This window comes from Vanacampus margaritifer, chromosome 5, assembly GCF_051991255.1.
Source record: "Vanacampus margaritifer isolate UIUO_Vmar chromosome 5, RoL_Vmar_1.0, whole genome shotgun sequence".
Classification (NCBI taxonomy): Eukaryota; Metazoa; Chordata; class Actinopteri; order Syngnathiformes; family Syngnathidae; genus Vanacampus; species Vanacampus margaritifer.
The window spans coordinates 10,437,641-10,460,860 of NC_135436.1; the positions used below are offsets into that span (position 1 = coordinate 10,437,641).

The 23,220-nt window shown below is 39.7% G+C and overlaps 1 protein-coding gene and 1 long non-coding RNA gene across 4 annotated transcripts in view; one reads left to right on the forward strand and one right to left on the reverse strand.

The window, feature by feature from the left end:
- sgpp2 (sphingosine-1-phosphate phosphatase 2) overlaps window positions 1–18,008 on the reverse strand; it is a 26,616-nt gene extending 8,608 nt beyond the window's left edge. Inside the window, exons 1-4 of one of the 3 annotated variants that reach the window (XM_077565127.1) lie at window positions 17,667–18,008; window positions 15,267–15,428; window positions 4,013–4,192; window positions 820–909 (exon numbers count right to left, since the gene is read on the reverse strand). In XM_077565127.1, coding sequence (XP_077421253.1) covers window positions 820–909; window positions 4,013–4,192; window positions 15,267–15,428; window positions 17,667–17,891 — 657 coding nt within the window. In that variant the 5' untranslated portion in view covers window positions 17,892–18,008. The remainder of the gene's footprint in view (window positions 1–819; window positions 910–4,012; window positions 4,193–15,266; window positions 15,429–17,666) is intronic. The other 2 variants (XM_077565130.1, XM_077565129.1) reach the window with 2 other exon arrangements.
- Window positions 17,702–19,624, forward strand: LOC144051747 (uncharacterized). The gene is made up of 3 exons (XR_013294027.1): window positions 17,702–17,976; window positions 19,127–19,185; window positions 19,402–19,624. It is a non-coding gene; the product is annotated as an uncharacterized LOC144051747 (long non-coding RNA).
- Window positions 19,625–23,220: the final 3,596 nt, after the last annotated feature.

Genomic DNA, 23,220 nt, shown 5'->3' on the forward strand with positions numbered 1-23,220 from the left:
ACCATTAGCCAACATGTCTACGGTGTGGGCACATTTCAATTTATATTGTGCTTGGTTAAAATGCCAGTGCTAAATAAATATTTTATAATAATCTTATAATTTTAATTAATTATAATAAATGCAATGATAGTAAAAATTTACAATTTTTTTCCGGCGTTTCGGTTTACTGCCAAGCATTTTTCATTTTTGGTTTTCGGTTTCGGACAAAAATTTTCATTTTTTTTTTCAGTTTTGAAAAATGGTCGCCAAGTAGGGTTGGAGAATCCAAGTCCTGAATGTAAAAACCCTGAAACAGATTTTCTTTAGCCACAGGTGCAACAGGTGGAGACAAGCTTGTTTACCTTCCATTTGAGGAGACGCACCTGTGGCTAAAGCCAAACTGTGGCAAGGTTTTTACTTTCTGGACCTGGATTCCCCAACCTTGTCTCTAAGTGCCCATTTTGTAGCGGCCAACTTTACATCATCTTGCAGTTCCTCGTAAATGTAACCTGTGCACGGCAATCTCCTGGAATGAGGGGAGCTGTTTCCAATGGCCGGGAATCAAGTCGACAGTGTTCACTCCCACAACGGCACAAATGCTTAGATTTTTTTTTTTTTGCTCCTAAACCAAATTTTGCTTCCATTTATCCTTTCGGCAACACATCTCTGACATCCTCTTGTATTATTCCCTATTTTATTGTTAGTCGCTAGCATTTTAAGAGGTATTTGGAGAACGGCAAATGATGCCAGACTGTTGAAGTGGATGCAAATGAATAATGTATTTTGCATTGAGCTTGAATGTTTAACGCTGCGAGCGAGTGCGAAGGACGACAAGCTCACCAAAACGGAGTGCATGCCAGTGTAGAGACGGCTCAAGCACACCATCGTCGACAAGGTCACAGCCATCAGTAGGCCCATCTCGAAGTGGAACTGGCATGAAAAAAATGCAAAGCACACAAAACTGTGACTGATAAGCCGACATGATGAGATAGAGAGAGAGAGAATGTTGTTTAACAGGTGTTTTCTTGGCGGCATTTGCCTCTTCTCCTCTCTTACTCCACCGTCGCTCCATCATCTATCTCTACCCGGCCTCTTTTACCTAACATCTTTTTGTTTCTCCTCCATTAAGCCTCTTGCATTCATCTGCCCCCTCCACTTCTCTTCTGCCTTTTTTTCCTTTCTGGAAGCAGCTGGAAGCCTATTCACTGGTAGTTCATGAAGAGAGTTTTTTCCACCCCTCAAAAGCCACAAAGGACACCAGGAACAGGAGGGGGTGGCCCTGTGATTGACTGCGGTGACCTCCGACCTACTCCGGGAAGTTGCCCTGAGGCCTTATAGTCATTCAGAACCTTCTGCAACTTATCTGAAGCAATGCACACTCTTTGTTTCAAATCTGCCAGTATTTAATGGCAGATTTAAGTACCATACTGTAAATGAATGTGATTTCTTCGAACCTTGAGGAAAGCCCTGTATGAAATTGAGGTCGCCGTAAGCATAAGTAAGCCCATCCACAAATGACCTTCATGACTCAAGAGCCCATAATCTAAATGATTCAGTCTACATCTTTAAAAAAAGTTATCCGTTTAAAACACTGACCTTAATTAAGGAAGTCCATGATTGAGCCCCTCTGAGTGTTTTACTGACACGTTAGGGCAATAAAGAGGCGAAGAAGCTCTGAAGAGGAGGAGGCGGGAGGTTGGGATGTGGACTGACAGTCATTGACTCCCCCGAGTCCATCAGGGGACCAAATAGTAGCTTGACAGGTGTAGTTGATGGAGACTGATGGCAACTGCAGGCCCCGCCCCTCCCGGACCTTTATCCGGCCCCCTAGTAACGACTGTTTGATTGACAGTGGAGTCGCTCACAACCTTCCCACTCGGCGAACAGTGAGGAAGAAGCCATCCACTGGCCCCAATAAGTGACCCTCCCACACAGCCCAATTTAATATAGAACACTGAAATGATAGTAAGACTGCTGTTAAAATACCAGCATATGTCAAATATATTGATTTAAAGAGAACTTTTTTAAAATTTGGTAAACAAACCATATTCAGGGACATCTGGTAAAAGTACTTTACTTTGTACTCATAGACTAGTGAAGTACTGATGCAACTCCTTAAGTAAAAGTTAAAAAATAAAGGCTCATATATGTGTAATTTTCACTGCCATTGGCGGCTATAGACGTCAAAAATTCATTTTAACTATTTCTATTAGTTTAACGTTTTTTTCCCCTTTTGTTACAGTATGAAAACCTAGAAAATTCTAATATTTAATCGCCTGATGCCCCCAATTTTTAATAATATTTTCTTTTCTTTTTTTTAAATCGCGTTAGGCGATTAAAATCTTTAATTGTAATAAAATCGCATGATTTTAATAGTTAACTCACGATTAATCACAATTTTAATATCTGTATTAAATGTACAATAAAACATTTTTTCTAGGTTTTCATACTCATGTTAACAAAAGTGGAAACATTTTTAAACTAATATAAATAGTTAAAATGAATTTTTGACGTCTATAACCGTCAATGGCACTGAATGAGTTAAAGGGTATGTCAAGCCAAAAATGTAATAATAAAACAATAATTTGACCACCCCTTTTATCTATTTCAGGGGTCGGCCATTTTGCCACTTCACACACAATCACAGTTGCTCAGGGTTCAGGTAACAACCAATCACGACTCAGCTTCAGAAAACAGGTGAAAACAAGATTTTTTTGGGGTTGACTTATTTCTTACCTTAACTCAGGCTTCCCCAATCCTGGTCCTTAAGGACTGGAGTCCTGCAGGTTTTAGATGTGTCCGCCCTCCAACACATCTGATTCATATAATCAGCTCATCAGCAAGCTCCGGAGAAGCCTGTTAACGAGCCTGAGCTTTAGAATCAGTTGTGTTGGAGGACGGAAACATCTAAAACCTGCAAAACTTCGGCTCCCAAGGACCAGGATTGGGGAAGCATGCTTTAACTAAAACCTCTGGGAGCCTATTCCCACCAGTTGTTGTTTTTTTTACTGTCAGAAGCTCGTTTCCGCCACTGGGTAAACAAAATATGAAGATGATGATGATAATTATCTCTTTTATCACAGTCTTTGCTGGTGTTCCTTCTGTGCATCAGCCGGGTGCAAACCATGTCACTCAAGTCAATTATTTTGTTCATATACTAAGCACATTTCGCGCGGATTCCAGCACGCCTTTCTTTCTTTCTTACAATCAGCCTGTTTCCGCAAGTGGATTTTGTTTGCTTATTTTTTTTTTGGAGGTGGGGGGGAGGTCATACCACCCACACCAATCATACTCTCACCGTACCCATCCATAAGCAGCACAGTTACTTGAAGTGTCGCACTCAGCAGGACCCTAAGATATGACTTTATGTAGGTATGTATGTATACTTCTTTAAAGCTTTGTCTCTCCCGCTTGCAACCACAGCTTTGGTGCATCATGGGAAATGGAGGAAACCTGACAGGGCCACCATTCAAAAAGCCTAATCAGATCCTGTCCACCGAACACTTCATTATACTGCATAACTTGGTACAATATTGTAGAGTAGAACTCCACTAGATGATGAGAGCCATTTCTAGTATTTCGGTTACCTTTTTTTTTTTTTGTGACAAGGGCTTTCGGAAGCTCAAACTACAACCGCAATAATCAATGTAAATCCAAATGGACTCATTAGGTAGTGTAAGTGTGTAATGTTATGGCCAGCAAGTGTATTTCATCCTCTTATGTGAACATCACAGTGTAGCTAAATTTGACTCGCTCTGACTCATTATTTGAATGCGTCAACAATAATGCATAAGCCTCGTATACGCCTACTCTGTTTTCCATGTTTAATTTTCCATCACTAAATTTCTCGGCAGGTTAGCAAGGGGAGATGATGACCACGTGTTGCCAAGCAACTCTTGCCGATCGAAAACAAAAATGTTATACTTTGATACACTGAATTCTAAAGTGCATCTGTTTTTCTGTCCAGCCTAAAACTACACAGCCATGTCAAGTGTGGCTCACAGTTTTCATTATTGGCATCAGTGATGCTCACCTGTATTCTGGAAGGTGCGCTCAATAACAATGTAAAGAAGATTGCTGTGGCAGCCATGGCATGGGTGGAAGGCAGCCCGTACTCCGCATCAACACGCATCTCCAGCTTGACCACAGGTGGGGAGCTCGGACGGGGCAACTTCAGCACGTCCTTCGTTACCTGGCCGATGTACATCACCAGCTACAAGTGAGGATAAAAGTCATGGAAACTGTCAAATTCAAGATGACAGCAACTGTGAACAGTAAAACTAAAAAACCCAATCAGGTCATGTTCTAAAACTAACCACACATTCATGAATAAGTGAGTACAATCGTGACATAAAAATAGAACACAAGTGCTGCTGCAGTTCAAACGCTGAATTAAGGGGGTGCCCGTTAGAGGAGTGGCCCACTCAACTCCGTTTTATTTAAAGCTCTGCCTTTTATATTTAATGAATGGCTGACAGTGAGGGACAACGATGCAATGTCTGCAGTGAGGGCACATGGCATTTATGTGCGTGTTTAAAGAGAATAAGTAGAAAGGTTATTATTACCAGCTACGCTAAAATTGTACTGAGAAAATGCTTGTTGTTCTGTAGAAAAGGTCTACCAATCTTTTGATATTGTGCGGGATGACAAGTCACATTGTGGAAAAGCGGGCACTAAAAAGCTTCTGTCAGATAAATGCATCGTGCTGAAACAGATGTTGTAAAAAGCCATGAGGAGCAAGCATTTGAAGCTGCTTGTGTCTCCCGATAGACCGACATAGTTTTTTCAAGGTCGATACGATTATTAGTAGTCAAGGAGACCGATAACTGATATTTCAAGCCGATATTCATTTGCAGTAAAAGAGAAATTATTACCGTCCAAAAAACAAAAACAAAACTTTTTCTTTTCATTTTAAACATAGAAAGAATAGACAGCTTTGTTTAAAAAGTTATTTAAAAAATACAGGGAGCTTCCAGAGTCATCAGCATGTTAAGCTAAATTAAAAACTAAGCAAGTAAATTGTTCGTTACTGTAAATAAAGTTTTCCAAAATTTCAACATAATTTCTTAATGTATTATTATTATTATTATTATTATTATTATTATTATTTTAATTTAAAAAAAAGCGTAGGGAGTTCCCAGGGTCTGCATCATTTTTTGTGAAGTCGAAATTTAAATAAATCCATAAATGAAAAGTTCCCTGCCTCTCACTAAGTGACAAATGCATGCGATGCAAGATACTCCAAAGCACACGCGACAACACCAAGATGATAGATAGACAGACAGACAGACAGACAGATAGATAGATAGATAGATAGATAGATAGATAGATAGATAGATAGATAGATAGATAGATAGATAGATAGATAGATAGATAGATAGATAGATAGATAGATAGATAGATAGATAGAAAATGTGAATTTTTGTGTTGTAAAATATGAATGTTGAATTATTCATTGCTACAACATTAAAAAATTAAATAAAGAAACAATGGTATGATTTAGTTTGATTATTGGCCAGTCTTCCCTGCAGCAATGACCGCACTGAAAATAATGTTAGGCTGTGCAGGCCCATGCATACGCAACAAATACATCAATATTGGTATGCAAGAGACCCACACATTTTTCAAAGTGAATATGCAAGTTTTTATGTGGCATTGTATAACGTCACATGATATAACTGTAAAATATGTATGTTATGTACTGTGGTGGAATGGCACACGTGATACTAGACAAATGCCTAACATAAGTGTAAATAAGATTAACGTTGCTTAATTAGGCAACTACAGTCAATCAATCTCTACTTACGCCCAAATCAACCTCTGATCTACCCCAATATTTTCAACGTTGTAGATTTCCTCATTAAGCAACATAACCTTCTATAGTGAGTGCCTGTACGAAGAGGAAAACACATTGGACTATTTTTCGTAGATAGGCGCAAGTGCGCTGGGTATAACAACGGGTGCATCTCAAATTCTCAATATTGGTGTCGTTGCAAGTCTCGTCTACTTTCTTTAGGACTGCATTGCGCCTCTCTGGGCGTTCCACAGAGCCCCCGGAACATCTGGCAACAGAGAGATGACAAACATGGGCCTATCTTATTTTTCGTGCCAGGGCAAGTCTAGTTTAGCGTTTTTGTGAATTTGGTGGACATGCTATACTACCCTTAGGTGTTCAGTTGACCACAAGCGCATCTCTAATTTGTTGACAAAAAGTAAACACGATTTTAGACTCGGTCAAAGCAGGTCTAATTAGTGGCACGGGTGTTGATTTTGATGGATTTGATTGAGGGTGCAGGCAGGCCGATTCGGTGCTCTTCGGACGTGAGTGGTGGATGTCATCTATTTCATTCATAAATATGACAACAATGTGTGACAATCCTTCTATCATACACGGCCGCACGGTCGTGGGTGCAAGGCGGTCTCCAACTACATAAATCACCTGCGCAACTGGCTACATCATCCACAATGGGAGCTTCTGTAGTTTACCTGCCAATGTCATGCATGGATCCGAGCGAGTCTATTTTCTGTTTCTGCAGTGTCGAACCTGGTGTCAGCTCCCACCAGTGACGTGCAATAAGCTCTAGGTTTGGGTAGGCAGGCAGTTGCAAATTGAGACGCACACACCAAATTACAAATTTGTGTGCCGGCAGGCGAGTGTACAACGTATCGCCGAGTGACCATATTTTCATTTCCAAAAAAAGAGGACACTCAGCCTGACCTTGAGTTACTTGATACTCAGATACAAGATGCCACACATTCAAACTATTTTAACATATGCCTCCTCTGTATAGGTAGAAAACAAAACAAAAAAACCTCTCTTTTGAAGTCTTACATTTTTTGCACCGCAATCTTTTTTATTTTTTTACTTCGAGAGGGGTTCGTACCCGTCGCCTCCGGTGCAGCAGCTCAACATTTGCCACTCAGCTAAAGTTCTGGGCCACCGTCTGCCAGCCACAGTAAACGTTGCAGTGCACTCTGCCTCCCATTTGCCGCACAACGAAAAACAGACCATTTCAAACCCGCCCAGAAAGAATGTAATAAAGTGAATATCTCCCTGTAATTCCTCACAAAATCAAGCTAGCAATAGCAATAGCAATGCCAAACATCATGTAAAGTGAAACAGCCAGTTAATCGAAGCACGTCCACAAAGCCAATCTTTCCTTTTGCACCATTCTGTGTGAAAAGTACCAATAATTCTTTGTCCCTTACTTTGCTGAAAATCCGGTAGTTTTGGCGTTGGTCTACCATCCTTCAAAAGCAGACGTTTTCCCTCAAAAGAAAGGTGTGAAATACATGTTATATTCTCCGGAGTGGCGTCATTTTACCGCTTTGCTGTGCACCAAACATACGTTCGCATAGGAATAATACAGCGACGTAAAAAGGCTGCGTAGCGATCTGCCTATTTGCGTAAAGGACTTTTCTACTGGGAAACTGACTATGCATGCGCGAACACACAATCGCTACGCGACCTGGGCTGGGAAAAGCAGAGTAGCAGTGTGCCTTCAGGGTGATAATTTTTGCAGCATTTTTGCCTGCAGGCCAGACGAAGTAATGAGTCATTTTTAATTGAGATCTGAAAATCACCAAATGTTGTCACTTTTAAACCTATAGGTAGTGTAGGCTTTCAGAAATGAAAGAAATTATTAACTCTTTCACTGCCACTGACGTTAAAAGACGTCAAGTAAAAACCTACGGAGGGCCGCCAATGACGTTAAAAGACGTCATCCATTTTTTTATTTTTTTTTGAAACGGGTGGAGGAAAGCCTTCCCCAGCTGTGTTGAAAGTTTCAAGCAGGTCTAGTGAGCCTAATGACTATTTTTGGCCCCTAGATGGCAGCAATGACTCTCTTTTGACAAGATTGGGTAGGCGTCAGCAGAAGACGTGAGGCGGGGCTAGAGTGTTGAGGGGACAATGGCTGAAGAAGCCATAATGGCGACCGGTTGCAAGCAGCTCACGGTCGAGCCGTTTTTTTCAAAGACGAAAAGCATCGACCAATGCTATAAAGAGCACATTGATGACGACGATGATCATCATCGATGATGATGATGGTGACTCCGAGGTTGACGGCGAAATTGGAAGCGTTGACGCGGCGGCTATGACGACGTCATAAAAGGTTCACGGGCTAGCGATGCCAACACCGGAAAACGCGGAGCACAACCGAGCACGCTCAGGCGGACGTTCAATCGGACGACGAAGAGTGCCCCGAGTCCAATGCATATTCATCGGAGGAGTGAGTACAGTCTGCTACTTGCTATTCCCCGGAAAAAAAGGCCGTCTGCACGCGAAACGGACAATGGAAAGTGAAAGTAATCTGTTGTGCAAACCCTGCTCCCTCTCCTTGCACGCAGGAGAGTGTTACAAAAAGAAAAACTGTATTTGAAACATCCACATAATTGTAAATAGTACCACAGTTGCACACATTTGTAAATAGTTTGCGAAATTGTTTTGTCAAATTGTTACACTGTTGAATGGAAATAAACGTATTTTGCAAACTAAAAACACTTTTTCATTGTTGGTGAAAGCGTTTTACAGAAGTAAAGCACTGTTTAGGTGTTTGTGGCATCATTCATGGACAAAAAGAAGTGTACAATTCACTAGAGTGCATGAAATAACATCGTTTCACAAAAAGCTCTTTTTCTCCGCTTTTTGTTTCAAAACAGAGCATTTCGGTGAAAGTAACCATTTTCTATTGTTGATTACTGAAGAACGGAATAAGGTAGAAACAACCTTGAAACGATAACGACCTTGAAAGATCAGTCAAAATGCTTAAATCGGCTGGCACTGGCGACATCCGTTTCTGAAAACGTCTGGCAGTGAAAGAGTTAAAATAAATAGAAAAAGCCAAACGGTTTCAACTTTCATTTCAGCCTGGGGTAGGCAGTGCCTACCTTGCCTATCCTGACCGCACGTCACTGGCTCCGACCACCCTGATTGGAATGCAAATGCCGCTACCATTGGCTGAGAAAACTTGATGTACAAAACCTCTTCTACTTTGTGGTCATGCCTACAAATAATTTTATTCTATTCCTATATTTACATGTAACAAACACGACACCTGCTCCCAAACACACAACTGGTTCCATGAAATGGACAATAAACAGAGGCCAGGCAATGCTGAGCCCATTAATCATGCCTGACCTCATCTATTCACTATAGCTGCATTCACACAACACATACTGGCAACAAATTGGCAAGCAGTTAGAAGATTGTGGCTGTTGATGTATTCCAAATTCATTTGAATTTCTTAATTTGGATAGGCATCAAATTACATGCCTTCATTAGACTTCATTTGACCCTACCTGCATACACACAAATGTTGATTTTTTTTTGCACCATTTCCAATGCATAACATAGCCGCGTTTCCACCGCAGGAACTTCGGGGTAAATTGACGGGGCCAGCTCGGTATGTGCGCGTCTCCACTGCAGGAGCCTTCCCAACCGGGCCACATTTACAGGGACGAGCGGTGGTCCTACTCGAGGGTAGGTACTCTACCGGCTCGATAAACTCCTGATCGGGTTTTCGTGCTGATTGGCTAAAAATTATTTTGTATAAAAATTATCTTACCTTCATGCGCGACGCTGATGCGTTTTCGGCTTAAGTCTCTTCCACCAAAACAATTCTCTTAAAAATCCTTTGCCTATTTTCGTTCCACTCTACTGTTAGCCTTTTCAAATTCTTCATCTAGACACCGTCTCCTCTCACTCAAACCATCCATCCACGCAAGTACATAAAATAAAAAGCAGAGAAAAACAGCAACCACCTAAAGTTTTTCTCTTCGTTGTGATTTTCGTCTCGCGGTGCTTGGGTGACGTCACGGGAGAAACTGTCGCACGCCGTTTACGTGTTGATCAAAACCGTGAACGTCGCGAAATGGGTCGTACTCCACAGTGGAGACACAGCCACAAGCGGGCTGGCTGAGAAAATCACCCCTCCCCTCCCCATACCCGAACGTCCTGCGGTGGAAACGCGGCATATGTACTTGACTTGAAATGGCTATTGGCGCTTTTCCATTGGCCGAAGCTGGTACTGCTGCAGTGTTTTTAGTAGTGTTGTTCCGATACCGTTTTTTGGACCCCAATACCGATTCCGATACCCAGTTTTGCAGTATCGTACCGATCCCTAGGTTGTTGTTTTTTTTTCAACATGAAAAAGCTGCCCTGCCATTGGTACAGAGCATTCAAGGGCCAATATGATACCTTGGCTCAAAAGTGACATGCAGCTTGCATTGTACTTAAAGGAAGAGTCCAAAGAATTGAAAAGAGTTTCTGTTTGTAAATAAACAATTCAAAACGGACTCCTCCCATGGCTCAACCCATACTAGCTCAACATTCACACCCCTTATCTCTGTCCGCACTCAGCCCTCAAGTCAACATCAACATCGCATCTGCTTCTCACACCCCCGCTCTGTGATTGGCTGGAGGGGTAAACATTGCCTTTCCGCTCAGAAACGTCCCTCTTATGGCAAACCACAAAAAAATGGCAAAATACAGACTGGGATGGTTGGTTGAGGAGAAAATCACCACACACATTAACAGAAGCTAAGAGGTTTTGATTGAGAAGAATTTCATGTGTATACATCCAGTGTTTATGAGGAGTTTATTTCTGAATGAAAACTTTGGACTCTACCTTTAACAAGCAGTTATTTGAAGTCAATTGCCTTCAATTAATCCACAAGTCGCATGAGCGGAGCGTAGTGCCTTGAGTGTTTAGTTTGCATTGTAGCTTATCAATCCATCCATCTATTTTCTTAACCGCTTATTCCTAACTAGCCTACCTATTTATTTATTTATTTTTAAGTGTGAAGTCTGTTTTAAAAAATAGCCCACCAATGATTGGATCGTGTGCCTTGCTAAGAAAAATGAAAACAGAGGAAGAATATCAACATTTATTTACTTATAAACTTAACATTGTACATGTTTCCAAAAGTACAATTTTTTTCTTTAAAAACAAAATAGAATGTGTTACATGAAAAAATGCTGTTATTTCCCCAAATATTTCAAATAGGCACATTTTAGAGCTGTAAAATTTTAAGACTTTGATATTTTTACTCATATCGTCCCATGCCTATTTGTAATGTTTCCCGGTGTGTCTGTGAAAGCTGCCCCTTGCTCTGCAGTGGTAAACTACCGCTTGGTGGTAAACCAGAAGAGCTGCTAACAAAAACATTTTTGCCATCCAGAATAATAAACATATCATTTAGGTATACATATGACTGTTATCATAAAAATTCAAATAAATTAATGTAAAATATTGGAATATGTATCACCTTGAAGATCATGTATTGGGATACATATGTATTGTGAGGTTGTTGGCAATACTCAGCCCTAAAAATTACCTTAGTTCTTATTAAATTAAGCATATTACTGTGAAATCAAGACTTGCTGAGATGCAACCGAAAGAAATTTTGTTGTATTTACGATGACAATAAAGCTTCTTCTTCTCTTAATTGTAACATTTTGTTTGTGTGTTTGTGTTGAAAAATTGCTTAAGATAAATGGACATTGTGTTATAATCTGTGTTTTGATTAGGTTTTAGTTGTCATGTTTTCCCCGTGTCCCTTTTTGTCACTCATTATGTTTTATTGCGTCCACCTGTGCTGTGTCATCCAATGCGATCCCTCAGCCACTTGTGTCTTCTCCAGGTGTTTCTCGGATCGTCAGTTTTTTGTATTCAGCTCCCTGCTTTCATTCAGTCCTTGTCGGTAATCCGGGTTGCTGTTTACTGTCGAGCCTTTCCAAGTCTTTTTCCTTGTATTGCTTTTGATATTTTGAACCCTTGTTATATTGGACGTTTATTAATTTTGAATAACCCTTGCTTTCCTTTTTGTTCTTGTTAAATTAGTATTGATTGATTGATTGATTGATTGATTTGAGTGCACACCTGCCTTGCCTGCCGCTTTGTCTCCGTGCATTTGGGTCCGCATCCATGTGAACAATAAACACATTGTGCTGCTCCTTGCATTGACTACATGGGTCTATGGTGTAACACAGATAAAGCCTACATGGAGCCAATCAAAGATCCTCAGTTAGTCATAGTAATGCAAGTCATTGTTCATAGAGCAGTGGTTCTTAACCTGGGTTCAATCGAACCCCAAGGTTTTGGTGAGTCAGTCTCAGGGGTTTGGTGGAGAGCAAGACAGACACGCAACTCAAATGATTCATGATGTTACGTGCTGCTTGGCCATCAATGGCTGCAGGTGATCACGCTACATCGCTTGGCCTATCTGTGCTGCATGGAATTTGGTGCACTCAGTAGTCGACTTGTGGCTGTTGTGATGGTACGTCGTGTGATTCCTTTATTATTGGAATCAATTCAAACTATTGACTGTCGACCCAAAAAAAAAGTGGTCGACGAATTTATAAATTCACATGTATAACGAAACGTATGTGTTCCATGAGGTTCGATTCTGGGGCCATTTGTTGTATCTGCTGCCCCTGGGTTCCATCTTAAGAAAACGGCAGTAATTGTTTTAAACACTGCAAAAACTTAAATCTTAAGTAAAATTAAATTTAATCTAAATTTGCTCATTTTGAGTTGACAAGTTATTTTTACTTAAAGTGAAATTGTCAGGCAAGATCATTGTTCTTATCTTAAGATACTTATTACTTAATTGTCTTATTTGATCAAGCAGTCTTGGCATTGAGCCAGTTTTAAGTGCTGTGAGAATTAAAACAAGCATTTTAAGATGACAACTAACCTCAACTAACATCAAAGGTCCCGAACTGGGGTTTCATGAGTTTTCTTATTTTAAGATTTTGCATAATCTAGTAAATAAGATAAATGGAAAAAATACAAGTATGAAAGCACATATGGTTCATTTTATTATATTTACTAAGCTCATTTTTCCTTCCTTCAGCACCAGCTCAGTGGTCTAGTGGTAGAGTGCCTACCCTCAATCTTGAAGGTTGTGGGTTAAATTCCTGGCTGGGTCATGACAAAGAAAATGGGACCTGTTACCTCTCTGCTTGACACTCAAGTTAAGTTATCCAAGCGTATTTTTTTTTACAAATTTTAAGAAAATAGTTCTATTTATTACAACTTGTCGACATTACTTGTTTTTAGTCTGAAAATACTATTTTCAAGACCCGCAGTGGTTGATATGGGCCTAGTATTATTTTCTTGTTTTTCAAAATCTTACAGGTAAATTTAAGTAAAAATTTATTGTTCTGTTGGCAGATAATTTTGCTTATTTGAAATAATAATTTTCTTATTTTACTATATTTTTTTCTTCAGTCATTTTTGCAGTAAAGTGCTTTATAAATATAGAATTGAGTTGGGCTAAGCTATTCATTAAAAGTAAAGCTTTGTGGTTGTTTTTGCTTTGCTTTAAGTTTAGCTTGACAATAAACTTCAACTAGAAGTGGCAATAAAGAAATAGTACTGCTCGTTTTTGAGATTTTTTTTTTAAAAAATGGTCTGTCAAACTGCTGCTTGTTGTGAAGAGTGTTGAGTTCACTGCCATGATACAGCGCTTGTATCTCAAATTTTGCTCGCAAGTCAAGGGGGGGAGGGTGTCAACAGGATGGTTGATAGTCTTGAAAAAGTTGGGTCATTCGCATGTATAATATCAAAACGGCACATTCAACGTTTGTGCACATACAGTCATAAAATGCGTGAATGTACTTCAGTTGTTGGCTTGAGTTGTTTTTGATGTGGGGGAGGTGGGGACACCGAAACAGCATAATACAAAGACCCCCGTGAACATTACATTAGTCCTGAAGCACAATGGTGGGTCGTTGTTAGAAGTGCATGCTGATGTGCCCCCGGGATGACACCCAAATGGTTCACCCAAAGTCAGAGAAAGCACAGGCAAGTGAGGAGGCCTATAAAACACTCTGCTGGCGCACTAGGGGGAGGAGAACACAGAGCAAAGCTGGTAATAGCTAACTAGAGGGAGGAGAATTAGTGTGTTTAGCCTGCCAGATGAAAAGAGGGTACATGTGTATGCGTGTGTGTAGGAGAAGAGTTCACACAGGGGCCTAGTGTAGCCAGGATGGCAAAAAGAATTCTATCTCCTAGCCGTAGGGGGCCAAACAAGGGGTTCAGGCACAGGGCACCCACTAAGGGCTCGAGGCAGGGACACAAAGGGCAGAAAAACACACCGCCTGTCACACACACTAGTTTCACTCTCCAAAATGTCAAAATCTCTTTTAATTCAAGGCACTCTTGTGTTGTGACATCCTCTAATAGGAAAAACATCTGAAAAGGTAAAGGCCTTTTCCTTGTGATGTCCTCATGTATGGCCTCTCAGTCAGGGGCCGGATCAGTCTGGCCCCAGTGTTCCCTGGCCTGGGGATATATGGACATGCATGGTGTCATAGACAGGTCACTGGAGAGGGTAGAAGGATGAAAGGAGGTTGAAGGGTGAAAAGAGGGATACGGGACTCCAGAGAGAAGAGAGGATGCTTTGTGAAAATTAGGGACATCAGATTGAAGGCTGGTACGAGAGCAGTACAAGAGCTACGAGTTCTACCCTCCAGCTTTCCGCAGCCACTGAACATTTTTCCACATGCTTGTAGGTACATAACCTCCATGTCAGGTTTTCAACCACTGAGCAGAGTGAGTGATAATGAGACGAAAAACCCCAGACTTGCTTGGACGGGTCATCGGTGATGAGTCATGTATCTTGAAAAAGCAGAAGAAAGCATCGAAGGCTAAAGTCAAAGCCACAGGGCCAGATGATCAACCAGCCCGTCTACAAAGAGATACTGAATTGTTTGCTTTGTTCAGTGTGCAAGTAAAAGTGAGAGTTGTGGCCGGACAACTTGTGGCTTCCCTGAGCATCTGACAGTTCCCATCCAAGAAGATCAATGCAGTGCTTGCTGGAGCACCCTTCCCACTCACCCAACCTGGTTGTGTGTGATATTTTCCTCTTTTCCAAGCTCAAGAAGGTCATTTAGATGACGATGACAACAAGTTGGCCGTAATCACAGAAGAAATCTTCCAGGAGAGCACATTTTTTGACAGACAGTTCTGTCACTTTTCCGTCACACTGATCAACAACATTGTGGCCAATTCCACATGAATCTAATCTAATATAATACAAGAACTGTATCAAATATTCTGCCTCTACAAAGATAAAAATGTTCATTTTTGATGGAACTGTCAGAGAGGTAATAATTAAACAATATTTTTCCATTACTGAGGTTGTAGTTTTCTCAGGTGTAGAATTCTTATTGCATTATGCTGAAAGCTCCTAATATGACTCACACATGAAACTAACTGAGGTAATCACACACATCTCTCGTATCATGTATAAATTGTTGAGTATATATTTTGACTCACGGTCCAGCTGTTAATCAAGCGCCGGCAGAGGAAGGGGTCCAGGCACCAATGAATACATGGCAGACAGGTGATGTAAAATACTTCGTGACCAAGGCCAGCGGAGAGCAGAAAAAGGAAGTGCAGCAGCCAGTTCCTCACTTCATATTCAGGTGGGCTGCAGCGCTGTTATACAACAAACAGTAATCAATATCAAACAATAGTTTTAAGATTGCATCTCATCGAGCATTTGTCTACCTCATTAAAATAACAATCATATTTGTTATTACATATATTGTGTAAAAAAAAAATACTCTTAAAGACCCTGTAAAGTAAAAAAAACAAAACAACAACGCTGTACGGAAGCCTGTTTGCCCACGAGCTAGCCACTACGTAGCATAATAAAGAATCAACAAAGTGTTTCTGTTGTGTGGACCCACACAGAGCACATCAAAAAAGGCAGTGGTGAAAAGGACAGATCCGGGCACCGCCACTGGGCTTCCGGTTTGCAAAGCAGCAAGCGAGTTAGCCCGCTAAGTAGCCGCTACATCCTATTACCGTGCTAGCTGGCCGGCAGCAATTTGCCACAGCCTTGATTCGTAAGCTAAACATTTGTCTATAGAGACACTGTAGCCCAAATGACACAAAACATATAATACTTTTTTTTGGGGGGGGGGGGGGGGACTTCGTAGCAAACTGAACTATGTAGTGGTAGAAATGAGCTAAGTTTTTATTATTTATTACCTCAGCTAGCCACCATTGAAATGTACCTGCCATGCCAAGGGCCAAGGTGTGGAACTGGACTTTAGCCACACACACACAAAAAATTGGGACAGCTGATAAGTTGAAAAAGAGTTTACCGCTTTTTTCAACAATAAAGTACTAAATTGTTCTCAGTCTTTGCACATCTTTTCAGCACTTCAAACATGTTTAACATATTTAAAAACGAATCACGAAAATTACAATACAGAGGCTTTAAAGGAAGAAATTAGCGCTGATTCATCTCAAATCCTATATTGGTAAAAGTAAGAAACAAAATAATAATAATAATTTAAAAGTACAGACTGGATTTACATTAACAAAAAGTAAGTTTGCATTGTTTTCATTAACTTACATATTGCTTGCAAAAAAATAACAAACATCAATTTAAAACATTACTGAAAGAGCATTTTAGATCATGCCAGTATGTCTGCCCGTCGTAAATCACTATGGTAATATTAAACTAAGATGATCAGATCCATATACCGGTACATCATTTTTGCAATGAATGTAAAATACTAGGATTAAGTTAACTTAAATGGGTTTACATTTAACCATCAGGCCATTTTTAAACTGCTACACTTGGGAAATACTGTGAATGAGAAGTGGGTCCTGTACTAAGTGGAAGTGTACTCCAGGAAGAATAGTAATGGCTTCTGTATAGCTAATGGAGATCATAATAAATTAAATGAAATGTATTGGGAAGAAGAAACTAAATCAGTTTGCATGTCACATTTTGTTGTTTGTTAAAACAACTTGCACCAGCATTCATTATGTTGTCAACTGAGTAACAAAAAAATGCCAAATTAAGTTAAGATTACTGAGAAAATGAGAACGCCTTACTTCAATGTGCTTTTGAATTACAGACGCTGATGTTTTTAGGCACAATTAAGACATCTTGGGGAATATCTTGCTTCTCCAAAGCCGCTAATATAGTTGTTAATGCTCTCTGGTTCACATTACTCCTTATCTCTGCCATGTTAGTTTTTCATGACCCAAAAGCTTGACCGCATTAACTTTACATCCCTCTTTTTAGGTCTTTTTTTTTTTTAATGTTGTGTCATCTGTGAAGGTTGAAAAATGTAACAAAGCCTATTTTGAGAAACTAAGGAGAAGTAACTATACAGATGTTTTCAAATGTAGGGAGTAAAAGTAAAAAGTTGTATGAAAAATAAATAAAGTAAAGTACAGATATCTGCAAAAATATACCCAAGTACAGTAACTAAATGCTCTATTTTTACTTAGTTACAACTGCTGATTGGTAAAGTTTGGATATGAAAGTCAAAACCTTCAAGCTCAATAATTCCCAGGTTTTCTAAGTCAAATATAACAAATATACTTTAAGAGCCATATGGTGACCTAAAATACTTGAACATTTAAATAGTTGGACATCATCACTACTACAAATCCACTGTGTCGACATTCGACAAAAAGGCAGACAGGCAAATGTAAACATTTGTCTCTGTGCAGATGAGGACCTGGCTGCAAACAGAAAAAGCAAGACAAACCAGAAAAGCCAGTCAGAGTTTGATTAACAATTGCTGATGTATATAAATGGGACTGTTTTCCTCGTAAGAATGGCATGAGAGCTGTATTTGAAATAGTTTTTCCTGGGTTAACAATAGCCCAATTCTAGAAGGACTTAACAGTACCGCGAGTACATACGTCTTCTCTGTATTTGTAGTTGGAATTGCTATCCTGGCGGCCCCACGTCGTCTTACGTAAACCACGTGATTGGTGAATTTGGTCGGGAGGTTGAGCGAGCGCCGTCCCTTGACTGTGACGCGTCGTTTGGACAAGATGAAGTCCACATCTTCTCTGGAATGCCGCTACTAGCTCCGAGTCCTGCAAGTACACCAGGAGCTCCAGTTTGGCCAGCGAACAGATCATGTGCTCAAATGTGTTCAAAGTGGCGTCGAAAAGGAACCAACACCTGGCTGGAGTAAGCGCAAAGCCGCGCACGGGTGCGGCTGATGTAAGTCACAGGTGCGCGCGACTGGGCGGTGCTAGGCGGACCTGGCAAGCACTACAGGTGCTTGCCAAGTCGTGAGTGGTTGTAAGCGTTGGACCGACCTTTCTTCAAACGTCAGGGGAGTGTTTAGCGTGCGTAACAAGTCGACTAAATAGACGCCTCCTGTTCAGGCGGTTTGTTTTGTTTGGAGCTTGTATTGAGGACCTTCATTACAAAGGCAAAAGGTGGCATAAGTAGGCTACTGCGCTCACATTCTCTATAGTAGAAGTACAGTTACTTTTCTCTAAAAACAAACAAACAAAAAAACTATATATATTTATTTATTTATTTATTTTAACTATAGGCTACATAAGTTATTACATTACAAGTATAAAATACAAGTTGAAGTGAAAAAAAGAAAAACAAGAATAGAAAGAAAGAAAAAATCATCAGTAATTTTGCAGTTTACATGTTTAAAAGGAAGTAGAAAGAAGTTGAAAACTTGTCTAGTCCTACCCCTTATGTTTTGACTTGTTTCAATGGATACTAAAATAGGTATATTAATATTTCAATGAAAGAAAATGTATAAACCTGTTTGTGTATACAACTGCACTTTGACCTGTACGTACATTTGCCAGTAGAATAAGTACATGTATTTCATAGGCATACGCCATAATAATTCATCCTCATACTCACATTTACAATTTTCATTACACTTATGCTGATACATCAGAAGAAATTACACAATTTCTGATGTTTTGCCAGCACAAGTCTGATTTAAATAATTTTCTTGAACTTTGTTTTAAAAAATAAACTCAGCAAGTGACTGACATTTTTTCAGGTTAGTACCAAAATCATTCCACAAATTAACACCTTTTACAGAAACACACCTTCGCTTAATATTTGTTCTTGTTATGATTTTTTTGTAGTTTGAACATTGAAAAATGTTTAAACAAGAGAGAAATGTGAAAATGTAAATGAGAAAAGTGTATAAACTGTGTGGTGTGGGGTTTTAGAGCCTTAAAACATTTATAATAAATGTAAAACATAATGCTAACTACTTTTATATATTTTTTTAACCTAACCCTAGTGGAAAACAAGGGAATACTGTATTGTTTTTTTGTTGTTGTATTAAGTGAACATAATCTCAAAGGTTTGAATATCCTGCTACTAGGTGGAGGAAATCTCCCACAAGAGGATGACCATGATGAGCATGCAGCCAAGGGACGAGGGGTGAGACAGCTGATCTTCAAATAAAACATTTCAAATTCATCTTGTTTATTGCATGATTCATTCTTTGCTTTGAATACAGTATTTAATATTTTTTTCAATAACTCTTGATATGGTTTTACTTGTACTCAATATTTCAAACTTAAAATTGGAAGTTGTCTAAAAAGCATAATTTCTTCATATTCTAGACAACGGTACAGTGAAAATCTCTCCAAACAGGAAACACTGCAAGGATCTTCAGTTGCTGGACTTTGACCCCCGCTTTGATGTCTTACCATTTGCCACCGTCTATAGATGGATCAATAGGTAGTTCCATTTCGTCTCTCATCGACCACCAGAGGCGGTGCTATATAGCATGCAAAGTGTCTTCCCGCACGCACAGATGAGAATATATACTAAAGAGACATGTCACTAGTGTCCTCCGGGTGAACCCAGGTGTGACTGCATGCTGGCAACTGTGCAAACAAAATTAATGCCTCAGCATATTTATGCAATAAAGAATAATGATTTCTAAAACGGTCTGGTAATGATCCAGTATATTTCCCCCTTTATATAAGCTGGGTCGTTATAAAACACAGTCATTATCCTCCATAGGTTAACTTTTAGCTTTGTCTTGTTAACCAGAATAAAAATGTTTGGTCACATATTTTTAGCATCGGAAATACTAGTAATACTAATAGACATACAGTATATAGAATAGACATTGCATACATGTTTCAATTTGGATTGTTTTTATTTGGCTTTGGTATTATGTTGAAGCCTAATGTGCATGTTACAATTGGTCAAAAAAATAACTTGAATTTTACTGCAAAACTTGTTTTAACATATGGATTTTAACTTGGCCTAAGTAGGATGCAAAAATAATCAAATAAAAACAGCAACTATATGATCAACTATCATCTGATAAAAGGGTGTCAAGTTTATCTAGTAAGATCAAGTATACAGGTATCTTTTTTTTTTAGACAATAGAAAAAAAAAATACAAGGACAAGTTATTGTTCCATTTTTACACTACCCATAATAAGACAATGAACGGCCCAGGTAAAAGGAAATTGCATCTGGACAGAAACTAACAGCCCAAAAATAGGCTTCAAATAAAGATTGCGACTTCAATATGTTTAGCAACACGACATTAGCTCACTGGACCGCAGGCTATGATCGTACAATAAATCTTACCTTTCTACTAAAACTGCTTTCTTTCCAGCCAATTTGAGGCTTCTGCATGTTAATCTACGTTTAATCTGTTCCACACTGTTTGTCGATTGTACCATGTAGAAAATGTTTTTGTTTAGCTTTGGGCCAGGCATCCCGGCGGATTTCACCAACCTCATTGTTTTGTCCCACTATTACGCAGGTCCCGTCCTGGCGTCTCAATTTTTGCAATGTGTATTCTTTCTGATTTTCATTCAAATTCACGTTTGCGTTCTCATCGGCATTCACATCAAATCGGTAGCAGAACGGATTTAAGTAGCAAATGGTGACCAGAACTAGAACTACTTCCTGCTTTCGCATCTAAGAATCATGGGAAATGTACTACTATCAAATGCGGTCGACAACGCAAGCTGACATTTCTAGCTGTATATTTCTAATGTTACAATGTGTGACCGGCGGCAGGTAAACGCCGCAGCTAGCTTTCAAAAGCTTGTCAGGACCAAGCAAAAAAAAAGGTTTGATAATGGTGAGTGCATTTTGCGCTGTGGAGACCAAGATAATATTTAGCATTAGTGATTGGTGCGCATTGTAACGCGCGTTGGCTGGTCAGCCATGGACGGCGCAGTTGGAGAGCAAAAAGTGGAGAGCAACAAAGTGAACTGGATGTCCACAGGCTTACTTTTTTAATAGTAAAAACATCAAAAAATATCGATGGCTAAAACGAAAAAGTGCTGCATAGGGACAACAAAAACAAAGAGGCGCCACCTTGTGGCAGCATGTCAGTCAGAGTATTTTTTTTTTATCTGTAGAGTGGTTTTCATGATTTATTTTAAAATATGTTAAGTATGTTTGACGATAATTGCTTGAATTTTTTTGCAAAGACTGAGATTTTTTTTTTAGGTGTAATGTTTAAAAAAAAATCACCTCATCAGTTGCGTATTTTGGGGCATGGCTAAGTAATGTTTAAAAAAAAATCACCTTATCAATTGTGTATTTTGGGGCGTGGCTAAGTAATGTTTAAAAAAAAATCACCTTATCAGTTGTGTATTTTGGGGAGTGGCTAAGTAATGTTTAAAAAATAAAATTACCTCATCAGTTGTGTATTTTGGGGCGAGGCTAAAACGAGGCCCAATGATGTATACAGTAAGTTCTGGGTAGCCCTCATTTCATCTGTGGCTATCTGTTTCAATTGCAAATTACTTATGATTATTATTAACACCTTGCCCTAGTTCTACAACCACTGTGTGCCATTTAGCTATGCATACAACCCCCAAAAATGCATCTTCCCTGGGGTGTGCTTGTGAGCTGACCAACTAACAGCCTCGCTCCATGTACCGTGTACCGATCATTCAATGTGTTGATGCCTCGCTTGGCGTTGTTGTGTATGTGTGTCTCCACAAAACAGACACTGAAATGGATGGAAAGTTAATGTTTTATTAAACACATCGGCACACGTTCAGCATGCAGCTGACTACAGACACTTTAGCACAAACTGCATGAACAAACGCGCATAATTAACAGGTGAAGGTCAAGCAAGCCATGTTTCCAGTGTCTTCTGCGGACACACACACATTATAGCGCTGGAAGGCGGGCTCTAGTTTTCAAGATTTTGGAGCCATATTTTATAAACTTGGTGATTTTTTTTTTATTCAAATTTGTCAGGCTTAATCACAATACTCTTCCCTGTGCTTGTGTCATATTTACAAGACTTTTTTTTTCGGTCAGTGAGTTGGCTAACTTCAGTATTGACACACACAAAAGGATTCAGAATTTCTAAATTAGTAAATAGGTTTAACATCTGATCGTTTTCCAAGCAAGAAAAATCACTAACAGACCACACACCACAGGGTAATTGCTCGATATAATATTTCAGAGACATCTGAGAGTAACGACCTTTGCTGTCCTTGATTGTAGGAGTAGGGAAATGCTCATATTTCGCCTGATTGCTTGTATGTGTGTACCCTACTTTAATAATTTTTTTATATGTGAGAGACAGCACAAGATGATGGGTGGGAGGTGGGGGGAGGGGGGGGGTGTCCTCAATATGGCTGAAACGGCACAGCACACCCAAAACAATATATCCACTGACATGTGAGTCTTGTTGCTCAAACCCAAACCGTGATAGGAGTCGCGGTGCCGCAAGAAATACAGACTGCCACAAAAATACAAAGAAAGAGTAGCAGAATTAGTAATAGTAGTAGTAGTACTAATAGATACTTTGTACACAACACAACCACTTGAGTCCTCTATTTGTGTCCATCAACAAGTGCAAGCTTCAGGTTGCTTCTTAATTGGATATCGTTTTGTCTCATGTGGCAATCACATGAGTCAACTGATTTTTTTATTTCGATTTTTTATCGTAAATGCTATCGATCATCTGCCCCAGCGGTCTTCCAAGCAGATAAGGGAGGTAAAATCACACCACAGGCCAGGCTCTTCTAGAGACATCCAATAACTTTGTTCAGAGGAGGGAAACCAAAGTTCAAATTGGCCTGATTATTGGTCTGTAATGTTAGATTAGGGCTCTTAATGATTAGATATGTGACTTGAGCTAGGCCGTTGTGTCATTGTGACCTCTCCTGGCTTGGCGCCTATCTACACTCTGGCACACTTATCCAGTTGAAACCAGTTAAGACCATCAGGTCACACATTCTCACATGTTCTAGGCTGAACCGTGCCCCGTGTGGGTGACAGTATAAGAGTAGAGACTATTTTAAATAGATTAGACCTTCTTCCACATTCAGCAGATAAGGCTTCACAGCTGTGCACTCGATCTGTCTGGCATCCAAAGCACATGCAGTCTCCTGGTTGTTATTATTAGCATAGCGAGCATTCAAGATAAAAGAACCTATGAAAGTTCCCATCTAAACTTTGCAGTACTGTAATG